The sequence below is a fragment of the Protobothrops mucrosquamatus genome, unplaced genomic scaffold (genome assembly GCF_001527695.2).
Source record: "Protobothrops mucrosquamatus isolate PMUCROS unplaced genomic scaffold, P.Mucros_1.0 scaffold978, whole genome shotgun sequence".
Lineage (NCBI taxonomy): Eukaryota > Metazoa > Chordata > Lepidosauria > Squamata > Viperidae > Protobothrops > Protobothrops mucrosquamatus.
This window is the reverse complement of record NW_015387220.1, coordinates 115900-128910: the sequence shown is the minus strand read 5'-3', so window position 1 is coordinate 128910 and position 13011 is coordinate 115900. Positions and strand designations below refer to the sequence as shown.

At 41.4% G+C, this 13011-nt stretch overlaps 1 protein-coding gene across 1 annotated transcript in view; it reads right to left on the bottom strand.

Moving 5' to 3' along the window:
• Nucleotides 1–9210: 9210 nt before the first annotated feature.
• Nucleotides 9211–13011, bottom strand: part of NUP50 (nucleoporin 50) — a 24020-nt gene continuing 20219 nt past the window's right edge. Inside the window, exons 7-8 of the mRNA XM_015819758.1 lie at nt 10783–10901; nt 9211–9674 (exon numbers count right to left, since the gene is read on the bottom strand). Coding sequence (XP_015675244.1) covers nt 9469–9674; nt 10783–10901 — 325 coding nt within the window. The 3' untranslated portion in view covers nt 9211–9468. The remainder of the gene's footprint in view (nt 9675–10782; nt 10902–13011) is intronic.

The window sequence follows — 13011 nt, the reverse complement described above, 5'->3', positions numbered from 1 at the left end:
GCCAGATAAAAGAGCATGGAGACATTTGAATCTCCACCTGTTGTCGGAGATGGAGGAGCCCAGAATTACAGGATGTCTGGCAAGCTGGGCTCTGAAAAATGAACAGCACTAGGAAACAGCAGCTGATAGCAAATGGGTTAATGCCTTATGGAGATAAGTTCCAGAAGGCTTAGAAGTGGGAAAGGGCAAAGCTTCAAAGGGGGATTTTGCTTCAATTCTGCTTTAAGCAAAGGCCTCTTTGAAAGCTGCGGTGGGAAGCCACCTGTGGTCTCTCCCCATCTTATTTCTAAAGAATAAAGCAAAACCCGTTGTACAACCTTGGGCTCCCTCAAGAGAAAGTTATTTGAATGATGTGAAATCCTTCAACAAGGCAGCATTTTGCTTCCAGACCTCCATGAGGCAAGCTGAAACATTTGTCATCAAGGTAAAACTGCAGCTCCTTACAATTCTCATTTTGGAGAATTGTCCTCCAAAAATTTGGAAGATTCATCGTGTTCTTTGTTCCTTTTTATTAAACAGATGAACATTTATTCTCTGTACCTTTTTAAAGCTGGCAATGTACTGTATATATGTGGTTTTAATTTCAGCAAAATGTATACTTCTCACTTTCTTTTAATTAAGTCATGTAAAATTTAAAAAAAGGGGGAAGAGATGATCTCACTGCCAGTGGCAGCATTTAAATTTTCTGAATTTTTCATAATAATAAATGTCATCATTTAACCTAGTGGAGTTGAATAATTTGACTATTTATTTGTTTGTTATATTTAAGTCCCACCTTTATTTTGTAAGGCTCTTATTTTCTCCATCACAATAATCCTGTGAAATGGGCTAGGCTGGGAAAATAAGAGTGGCCCAAAATCACCCAGCTAGTTTTCATGCCTAAGGGAAGACTATAACTCAGCCTCATGGTTTGTAATTCAGTACCATAACCACTATACCAGGGGTAGGTGACCTCGGCTCTTTTATGACTCATGGACTTTAACTCCCAGAATTCCTGAGTCAGTTATGCTGACTCAGGAATTCTGGGAGTTGAAGTCCATGAGTCATAAAAGAGCCGAGGTCACCTACCCCTGCAATATACTAAACTGGTTCTCGCCACCAACCTTTTATTTAACTGCCAGTTACTCGGACTTTAGTTGGGCTTGCCACTCAAATTTAAGACCAGTTAGGTCCTGTTGACGCAGAAGTACAAATGGTGATATTCGGACCATAAAGAAATTATAAAAATATTTCTAGAATAATGCTAAAGATTGATTCTGTTGCCCAAAAAGCTAAGAATTGGGTTTTGGTAAAGAAATTCTGCTTTTCTTATTTTTAAAAAGAAAAATGGGTTTTAATGAGTTGGATAAGCTTTAATCTCCCCAAATAGGAACACTCTACTTACCATTTTTTAAAATGACTGTACTTGTTCTTCCTCTAAAAAAATGCAATAGTTTCTTGCTCCCCCCCACCCAAATAAGTGAATTGGATTGCAAGCAACTCTTTGTATAACTAGGGTCTCTTAGTCCTAGTGCAAACCAGATAAATCCTTCAATTGTTAAGTTTACTATCTATCTATATACTGTAGCTATATCTATCTATCTATCTATCTATCTATCTATCTATCTATCTATCTATCTATCTATCTATCATCTATCTATCTATCTATCTATCTATCTACTTACCTACCTATCTGATCTATCTATCCATATCATCTCTCTATCATCCCTATCATCCTAGAGATATATCTATAATACATTTATCCTTAGGACAGATCAGCAGAAAAAGGAGATAGGCCTGCCCTAGTACCAATTGGCTAGACATATAAAGGATGTCACCAGGATGATCATGACAGATTTGAAGGAGGAGATGCTAGACAGAGGGCATGGAGAGAATGGCTGAGAGTCAGACACAACTGAATGGCTGGAGATGATGATAGATAATGGTTCTGCCAAGTCTAGAAACCAGTTTAAGACGAATCATGAAAGCAATCTTTCCCTACTAACTGTGTTCCTGGCACTTTAGGGCTAATTTTAATCCTCCTCAGCTAAAATCTGGTAGGCTGCACTAAAGCAGATTTTTTTCTCCCAACACTAAGATTTCATGAAGTTGATACGATACCATGAGAGCTAAAGCAAAAATCATAACAACACAAGGATTAAGTTCAGGAATGTCCACTGCAGGGGGGCGGGTAGAGGTCCATCATTAAAGATGGCAATCATGATCATGTTAACAAGTCTAATCTAATTTTCTGTCACTAGAGTTTTGTCTCTTTTGTTTGGGAATTCTCATTTGTTTTTAAACTAGCAGATTCCATAGCCTGAAGAACTTTTGAGTGTCCCTGTACCCTTTACTCAAATCATAATTGAGCAGAAGCTGGGTCAGCAGTGTGACATAGATCTATAAAAGCAAATACAATTTTAGGCTGCATCAACATGATTCTGAATCATAGGAGAGTATATTTCCACTACATGTTGCTTTAAATCTTGACTATTGCCTCCACTTCTGGGCAGATTTTAAGAAGAGGGCATGGAGAGTGCTGATTCCGAGTGGTTGAGGGTCAGACACAATTGAATGGCTGGAGATGATGAGGATAAATAATGGTTCTGCCAGGTCTAGAAACCATCTTAATTAAGGCCAACCATGGAAGCAATCTTTCCCTACTAATTGTGTTCCTGGCGCATTAGGGCTAATTTTAATCCCCCTCAGCCTAAGAGAAATGGTATCACATTCAGAAAATGGCACCAATTCCTACAAGAGGGATTTGAGGGAACTCTTATGTTCACCATAAGATGAATGGGAAAAGACATTTGTATTTTTCCACTGAATGGGACAGGAGCCGTCTCAATGACTTTGAGAGAAGAAAGGATTGACCTATTCTCCGAAGCACAAGAGGACAGGACAAGAAGCAATTGGTGGAACTCAATCAAGAGAGATCCAATCTGCAACTAAGAAGAAATTTCCTGACAGTAAGAACAATTAAGGAATAGCTTGCCTCTTTGATCAGAACGCAATGTCTCCTACCTTGGACTATAAAACCCTAAGGTCCATTCCAGCTCTATGATTCTAACTGCAATTTTCAACTTTTTTCCATTTTCCAGACAGAAAAGGGCAAGAAACACTGATTGGATATACTGGATTCACTTAATGACAGTGACTCGCTTTACAACAGTTATAAAAACGGTAGTAACATCATGTCCAGTCACACGATTTGCCTCAAATTGCAGCCACAATGACTTAAATTCCAGGCTGCCTTGTGGTTCAAAGTCAAGGACTACCTGTGCCACTTAGGTCCTCCATTTTGGTCTGAAAATGATTTTTCAAGATACTTTAACCCTAGGCTATTCCTCACTTCCCCGTTTAACTGGATTCTGGAGTTTCCTCAAGCTTCTGAGAAGGGAGAAAGTTATGTCTGTAAGCTAGTGATTTCCTAGGCCCAGGATCACCACCTTGACATTTGTGTGTCTGCAGATACTTTCCAACTAATGCCTGTAGCACTAAAATGATTTGCTTTGCAGTCCCAGAATCTGTTTGGAGCAACCCATGACTGCAAGGACAGGCTGCTCCTTCTCCCACCCCCATGGCGTTTTACCCAAGTGGTAACTACTCTTACTATAGTTGTTGGAATGGCTGCCTTGATGCCCTTTGCAGTCCTCCAGAGCAACAGATGGGAAGCGGAGCTTCACAGAGGAGCTTCACAATAAGGGAGGGTTGCGGCCACCTGCTCTGCCTTGGTTATAGGACAGTCTGTTCCATTTCAGTCCTACTTGCCTTGGGCGTCTTCCAGATTTGGAACATAGCCCAGGTGAGAAGTAATACACTTATAAAGGAGAATATTTGTAGCTCAGGGTTGAAATGAGAAGTCCTTGGTGCTCTTTGAGCTTGCAGATGTTTTATTACCCAAACTAGGTAACATCATCAGTGCCAGTCAGGGTCTACTTTGAGTAATGAAACATCTGCAAGAAAACAACAAAGCTCAGAACGCACCAGAGAAGTACACTTTGCCATCAAGAAAACATATATCCAACTGCAATTCCTACAGGTTACACCAAAAACTTCCAAGGTCATACAGGGAGCCTTGGTCAACACAAGTGACAACACTGATTTTTCCAACACCGGTACTAGCCCTATTTGTTGAAAGCTTTATCACTAAGATCTTTAGCCATACAAAGCTACATGAAGTGGGTCAACCCAACGACTTCTCTGCTGTGCTATTCTTACAGCCAAAATCACACAAATAATCCAATTCAGAATCAACACCTCATTTGTTTATTCACATTTCTATAGATTTTCTTTCTTTTTCTTTACATTTTTTCAGAAAACACAGCTACCGGGTAACAGGTGAAAAATCGTTTGTTCAATGACAAATGGCTAGAGCGATGCCACTGAACACAGTCAAATTTGTTTTGACAGCGAGTGGAAGAGAAACTGTATTATCTTTTAAATGATAATTTGTTAAGTCCTTATACATTACTTCCATGCACTGTGCAATATATCAAATGTCACTTATTGGGTATATTGAGCAGCTTTTGTTGATAGTAATTTAGAATGTTAGAACCGTGGAGTCTTTAGCCTCCCCCCTCCCCATGAAGATAACCTAATAAAGTTAGATCCCCACCTGTTAATTTTTTTAATGTAGCTGCATGTATTTCCCTGAAACACATTTTAAATGAGAGGAGCCACGAGACCATTTTTCCCCTTCATAAAAGAATCTCTACAGAATCTGCAGGAAAACAATCTTTCAAAGGGAATTTTATCGCTTTACAGTCACAGTAATTCTGTCTCTGGGCTGGCCATGCAACAGTGCCCAACAATGATGGGAGTTGCAGTCTAGAAAAAAAACAGAGAGTTTGAATGTATACATTAATCTATGGGAATGGGGGTGGGGGGAAGAGTGCTTGAACTTTTGCAGAAACTGGCATAATGAGACACCCAACACAAAGATCTGACATTTGCAAGAGCAACAAAATGCTCCAAAAGATGCAGGATGAATGTCAAAGTAAGATTTTCTGCTTAAGTCCCAGGCTCTTGTAATGGAGGGTCATTGTCACACACACTCCCCAAAATGAGCCAGTATGATTAACTAGTTCATAAAACTTTTTTTTTGTCTGAATGAAGAGGACGACGAGGGGGGACATGATAGCAGTGTTCCAATATCTCAGGGGCTGCCACAAAGAAGAGGGAGTCAAACTATTCTCCAAGGCGTCTGAAGGCAGGACAAGAAACAATGGATAGAAACTAATCAAGGAGAGAAGCAACCTAGAACTAAGGAGAAACTTCCTGACAGTTAGAACAATTAATCAGTGGAACAACCTGCCTCCAGAAGCGGTGAATGCTCCAACACTGGAAGTTTTTAAGAAGAGACTGGACAGACATTTGTCCGAAATGGTGTAGGGTTCCTGCCTGAGCAGGGGGTTGGACTCGATGACCTCCAAGGTCCCTTCCAACTTTATTATTATTATTTTTACTTTTGGATGATCAGCATCAAAACAGTGCAAGGCTCCTTTTACCAGAACATACTTTCAAGCAACGGCTAAGACAGTCCAGTAACTAAGACGTGTTTCATTAAAAATAGATTGAAATGTTAAGCAGACAGAAATTTGTGCAGGTAGACATTCAAATAAGCAGATCACACTTGTTCCCCAACCTTTTCTCCCTTTTCCCCAACCCTGAGTACACCTTGCTCTATGCCACTCAATGTCAGCCAATGGAAAACATAATCATTTGGGGGCAGGAAACCCAGAAAATAAAGCATAAGCCTTAAAATGAGCTTGACGCCGTTAATATCGGAAGCTTCTTGACATTAAAATGCCCCTTTTCTACCTTTATGATGCCCATCTCTTGTGACATTTTTAAACAGTTAAACTTGTTTTTAAAGCTTCAGGTTTTCAAAAGTAGCTGGCATACATGTCTGGATTTCCACTCTATGCTCTATTTGTTATTCTGGAAATATTCCTAGTATATTATCTGCTTTATTCATTAAATTTTATACCTTTCCAGCAATCAAGTGACCTGTCTTGCTCAACTGCACACTTTCAGCCTTTTAAGCAGCTCTCCAAAATGTCAGGTACTATCGTATTTTCTGTTTGAAATGTCAGTTTCTCCAATACTTGGATCATCTTATACAAACACTTTTTTTTTGCAATCCGCCAAATGCATACAGTGCATTCAGAAAGTATTCAGACCCCCTTCCCTTTTGTCAGTTGTGTTATGCTGCAGCCTGATTCTACAGTTGCTGAAATTCATTTTTTTCCTCATTAATCTACACTCAGTACCCCAGAATTTTAGAAATGCCTGTAAATGTATTAAAAAGAAAAAATTGAAAGCCCACTTGGAGTTTGCAAAAAAGCCCCTGAAGGACTCTCAGACTATGAGAAACAACAATAATAATAACAACTTTATTGTCACTTTGAATGTATACCAATCAGCATACATCAAAATGAAATTTCGTTGCATACAGCTCTCAAAAGGTCACCACCTCCAATATACACTCCTTGTTCGTGGCCAGCTCAAGTTTCAGATCGTCCATTTTAGTCTCTAGGGAGCAAACGATGGCAAACAGGAAAGATGGAAATGGAGCTCTATGTGGATTAGCCTTCAAATTAGCTTGTATTCCTGCACGACAATCTCGTCTCCTTTCCTTTTTCTGATCCTGATTCAGATCCTTTGCAACAACACCTGAAATTTAGCTCAGGTGCCTCCCATGTCTCGATAGATGCTGACATGTTTCTAACACCTTGATTGGAGCAGACCTGTAGTAAATTAAATTGGACATGATTTGGAAAGGTACACACCTCTCTCTAGAAGGCTTCCCAGCTGACAATGCATACTGTAGCAGATCAAAAGCCATGAGGTCAAAGGGCCTGCCTGCAGAGCTCAGAGACAGGATTATTGCAAGGCACCGATCTGGGTAAGGCTACAATAAAATTTCTGCTGCACTGAAGGTTCCTAAGACCATAGTGGCCTCCATAATTCTCAAATGGAAGTTTGGCACAACCAGGACTCTTCCAAGAGATGGTTGCCTGGTCAAACTGAGCAATTGGGGGAGAAGGCCTTTAGTTAAGAGAGGTGACCAAGAACCCGATGGTCACTCTCACTGAGCTCGAGATCCTGGGTGGAGTTGGGACAGAGTTCCAGAAGGACAACCATCACTGCAGTCGTCCATTGATCTGGGCTTTATGGCAGAGTGGCAGGATGGAAGGTCCTCCTCGGTGCAAAATACACGAAAGCCCACTTGGAGTTTGCAAAAATAGCATCTGAAGGACTCTCGGACTGTGAGGAACAAGATTCTCTAGTCTGACGAAACCAAGATTGAATTGTTTGGACTTAATTCTAAATGTTACGTCTGGAGGAAACCAGGCACTGCTCGTCACCTATCCAATATCAACCTAACAGTGAAGCATGGTGGTGGCAGCATCATGCTGTGGGAATATTTTTCAGCAGAAAGGAATTGGGAGACTGGTCTGGGTTGAGGAAAAGCCAAATGGAGCAAAATACAAGGATATCCTCAATGAAAACCTTTTCCACAGCACTCAGGGCCTCAGACTGGGCTGAAGGTTCACTTTCCAATATGACAATGACCCTAAGCACACAACTGAGATAACACAGGAATGGCTAAGGGACAATTCTGTGAATATCCTAGAGTGGCCCAGCCAGAGCCCTGACTTGAATCCTATTGAACATCTCTGGAAGGACCTGAAAATGGCTGTCCACCGACGGTCGCCATCCAATCAGACTGAGCTTGAGAGGATTTGCAAGGAAAAATGGCAGAAAATCCCCCAATACAGGCATGCAAATCTTGTTGCATCATATCCGAAAAGACTCGAGGCTGTAATGGCTGCCAAAGGTGCTTCAACAAAGTACTGAGTGAAGGGTCTGAATACTTATGCCAATGTGGTATTTCAGTTTTTTGCTTTTTAATAAATTTACAGACATTTCTAAAATTCTGTTTTCACTTTGTCATTATGGAGTACTGAGTGTAGATTAATGAGGAAAAAAAATGAATTTCAACAACTGTAGAATCAGGCTGTAGCATAGCAAAATTGACAAAAGTGAAGAGGGTCTGAATATATTCCTGTAAGATGAAGCTTCTCCAAATAAAATTTCTGTTAAAAATATGTAGATATTAGTTGTCTGCTAATCAGAAAAAGCAGGCAATTCACTTGTACAGGATTAAAAAGAGAAAACAAATCATAGAGGATATTAAGACACCTTCCAAAAGATAAGAATACTATTACTGACACCCTTGGCCATTCAATATGAATATTTCTAGAATATTAATATGCACATAAGCATTTCTGATCTCTCACCCACTTTAATATTAACAAATTAATCCAGTAGCTATCTGACAGGCATAATGCCCAAAATTTCACATTTATATCTACAGTATAAGGCTTGTGCAGCATAGTCTCTCACTATAATTCAGAGTGGTCCTTTCTTAAAATAATTTCACACATTCCTGTAAAGATACCCAGAACTTCAATCTGGTTAAAAAAAAAAGGGGGGGGCATTGATTCATATTTCTTCTTATACAATACTCCAGTTCTTATTTTGGGGATTCACTACAATCAGTTTCGTTTGGAACATTCTGTCTCCAATAAGAAGATATTTAAACAACTGCTGATCCAATAAAATGCGACTACAGAACTTGTGGGCAAAGTACAGGGATTAAGAGGGTACCCAGTTTGTGACAAAGTCAGCACCTCCCAATTTAACAAAAGGCTAAGCAGCTGTAAATTAAATGTATGGAAAACAGGAGATTGGGAAGAGCTAAAGGACACAAAGAGGGAAGAATCAGCTCCATGAATGGGCTCTAATTAGAATTAAGATGAATGAAGGCTTCAGATTTTGCCTCAAGCCTCTTGACGCCATCTTCTTCTCTGGAGACAATGCTGTGAATCTTGCAGTTAAGTATCAAGAAATGACAATTATTTCAGAATTGTTCTCCAGACAACATTCAAAGTATCTCCTGCACCCTCTATAATCAAAGTTCTCCCAACAGTTGTTACTTAAAAACAAAGTTTTTAACAGAACGCAAACTGTAAAGCCATTTCCTTAAGAGGAAAAGATTTCAAATCCAGCCAGAAAAATATGACTCGCCCACCTCCTTTTTTTTCTCAGCTACAACATAATTTTCTTGTCACGCCATTTCTAGAGTAATATGCGCTAACTAGGGGGCTTTCAGCAACTTTACTGTTCATGTACAATCAATAAAGATTTTTTTGTATTTCATACACAAGTTTTTTTATTGACAGATGGTTTGCACACTAGATATTTCAAGTTAGAAGGGAGAAAAGATCCATGCTAATGTTACAGGTTTTGTTGGCCACCTTAATTTCTTTTCCTCATTCGAGCCCTTCAGAATTTCTAAGACAGTCCTTAAGGTATGAGAGAAATGAGTTTAAAAAAATTACTACTTAAGAGTCAAAGGGGGGGAAAGACCAGCAGCAGTTTGGCAGTGTTTCCACGTGGCGTCGGAAACACCAAACCTTAGACCTCCTCTTTTTTCTCCAGCAAAATTTTGTGCAACTCATTTGCATCTTCACTTGTTTTCACCCTTATCAATATTGGCAGAGGGACTGTGGCATTCTTCTCGTCTATGGGTGGGTTTGGGACACAAACAATGAGAACGTTGTTCTTCCCTGTTCTTGAACATGGCATCTTGGGAGGCACCAAAATGTTCAGCAATATGTTGCCTGCAAGGAAGAAAAGAAAATTTTACTGTGGGGAAACAATAACACTTAGCTGAATTCTAGGTAGTCCCCAGCTTTATGACTGCAACAGAGTCTGCAACTTTTATTGTAAGTCATGATGGTTGTAAATTGAAGCACCTATGTCAGTGATGGCAAACCTTTGAGAGACCGAGTGCCCAAACTGCAACCCAAAACCCACTTATGCATTGTCGAGTGCTGGGTGGGCGTGGCCCATTGGGTGGGCGTGGCTGCGGTGGTAACGGCAGACTGGGTGGGACTAAAAAGTTCAATCAATCAATTCCCACTTTGCAAGATCTTTTTTTTCCCCGCGAGAAGTTGAAATTGACTGATTGAGCCTTTTTTTTTTTTTTTTTTGCACAAGGCGGTGGAGGCCTAAAGCGAAAAGGTTTTATAATACCTAGCTGAAGGCCTAGGACTGGGGCGACGGCGCGCGTGCCCACAGAGAGGGCTCTGAGTGCAGCCTCTGGCACCCGCGCCACAGGTTCGCCACCACTGTCCTAGAATAAGGAGAGCAGAGAGGAGGAGAGAACAACGGAGGCAGGCTCAATTGCTCGGGAGGAAAGCGTCCCGCCCCACTCCACAAGGCACACCTGGGGATTAGGATTTAAGGAGACGTTGTGGGGTGGGGCATTTGCCGGGAACGAATGTGGGATCTTGAGATTGTTGTGACTTGTGCTCTTGTAACCTGGACACTTTGTATTCCGGACCAGTTTGTTTCCTGATTCACGACCACAGACTACATTCCTGATCTCTTCTTGCAGTCTGCAGTTCGCAGGCAAGCTGAGAGTTAAAAGGACTCTTTACGTTTTTCTTGTTATCTGTCTTGCCTTGAGAACAGTGTAAACTTCCCTGGCTGTATTGTTTGAACTCGTGCCAGCATATGTGGGAGCTTTTGGGTGAACATTGGCAGTGATTAAAAAGACTACTGCTCTGGCCAGCTGATTGCTTTGCCTCCGTTCGGGGCCCTGGGTCATCACACATCTCCTCTGGATATTCGTGGGTGTACTTTCAACAATTCATGGACTGAAAGACCTAAACCTTATAATAAAGACATATTTTGCAATTTTTTTTTTAAAGAAAAGTCACATACCTAAGTTGGTATCTGCCCGTATTAACAACTGAGTCTTCTGGTTGCTGGCAGGTTTTAAATGTAGCGTTCCTACTCCCTTTTCTTTGAATTCGTTATCTTTCTTGTAGAAGACTTTGCACCTAGAAGAAAAAAAAAAGCACACCGTTTGGGAAGGGAGCGTACACAGGCTGAAGACGTCCTTGGCTGAACCTGTACCAAGAGGACAAGTTAACAACAACAACAAAAAAAAACCCCGTCCCATTAGTGCAAATATTATTTCGGAGGATGTAGAGAAACCAGTGAGTTCTTTTTCATTTGTGACTGAATTATACGTCGAGGTGATTTAAAATTCAAGCAGATCGTTTTCAGAAAATAAGAGAGATCAGAAGCAGCTGAATGAAGATAAATACAGGTAGTCCTCGACTTGCAACGGTTCGTTTAGTGACTGTTCAAAGTTACAAGACGGCACTGAAAAAGGGGACTTCTGACCGTTTTTCATAGTTACGACCTTTGCAGCGTCCCCATGGTCAGGTGATCAAAATTCAGATGCTTGGCAACTGGTTCCTATTTAGGACGGTTACAATCTCCCGGGGTCACGTGATCCCCTTTTGCGACCTTCCCGCAAGCAAAATCAATGGGGAAGCCTGATTAGCTTAACAACCGGGTTACTAACTTCTCAACCGCAGGGATTCACGTCACAACTGTGGCAAGAAAAGTCATAAAATGGAGCAAAACTCACTTAACCACAGAAACCTTGGGCTGAATTGTGGTCATAAGTTGAGGACTCCCTACACTCCCATCAGTGTATTCCGTAATAAATACAACTAACTGGTAAATGCAAACCAGTCAAGATGTAAAGAACAGAATGCAAGAGATACAGGTAGTCCTCTGGTCACTTAGCAACCATTTAAAGTTCTGAGGGTCCTACTTGTGGGTGTGGGTGTGTTTACTTACGACCCAGATTCAGAGTTCCACCAGTTGCCCCTCCCCAGGGTCAGGGGACCACACTTTGGGCACTCAGCAATTGGGCTGTTATTTGCAGGGTTTGATGGCCATGTGGCCACATTCCACAATGGTTTTGCCAAAAGCCAGCATTCACTTCCAGCTTCTGGCAAAACCAGGCCCACACTGAAGCCCTGGTTCGCTTTAGGATCACGATGTTCACGTAACAAAAAAAACAAAAACCAGGCTTTTGCAACCGTCACTAGTTACGAATGTCATCAGCAGGCTCCGTCATGGTCATAACTCAAGGATTACCTGCATAGCAGCTAAGGCAATAGGTGTAGCCACATACTATGTTATCAATGAAGGAGAATATTTGTAGCTCAGGGTGGAAGTGAGGGGTCCTTGGTGCTCTCTGAGTTTGTTTGTTTTCTTGCAGACGTTTCGTTACCCTAACTAGGTAACATCATCAGTGCTGGGGGGGAAGGAGGAGGAGGAGGACTGTGGTGTCCTTGGTGCTCTCTGAGCTTGCTTGTTTTCTTGCAGACGTTTCGTTACCCTAACTAGGTAACATCATCAGTGCTGGGGGGGAAGGAGGGGGAGGAGGACTGTGGTGTCCTTGGTGCTCTCTGAGCTTGCTTGTTTTGTTGCAGACGTTTCGTTACCATAACTAGGTAACCTCATCAGTGCTGGGGGGGAAGGAGGAGGAGGAGCACTGTGGTGTCCTTAGTGCTCTCTGAGCTTGCTTGTTTTGTTGCAGACGTTTCGTTACCCTAACTAGGTAACCTCATCAGTGCTTGTAAGGAGTGCTGTTGCTGTCAGTTTATTATATTCTGGGGTCTTGCCTGTCTGGCTGGGTGTGGGCGGTCTTAGGGATTCTTTGGCTGGGCTGTTTACTAATGGCTCTGTGGCAGTTTCTCGACTGGGGTATTGCTTACTTGATTTTTGGTCTGAAGTTGTTATAAAACTTCCTAGATACATAAAGGCAAAGGTTTCCCCTATCCATCATGTCCGACTCTAGGGGCCGGTGCTCACCTCTGTTTCTTAGCCGAGGGAGCCATTGTCATCTGAAGGCATTTCTTTTTTTAAAAAATAAATTTTATTGAGTTTTATAAGGTTAGGGAAGGGATGGGAGTTGGGATTCAGGACGGGAGTCAGGGTTGGGATTAGGGCAGGGATAACAATGGGGTTACCCCCCATTGATATAAACATTCTCAAGCTTTAGCCAGCAGGCTATTGTCCGGGTACATATACTCAATAACACTAATTAATATAATAGTAAACAGCGATAGTAAATATGAGAAACAA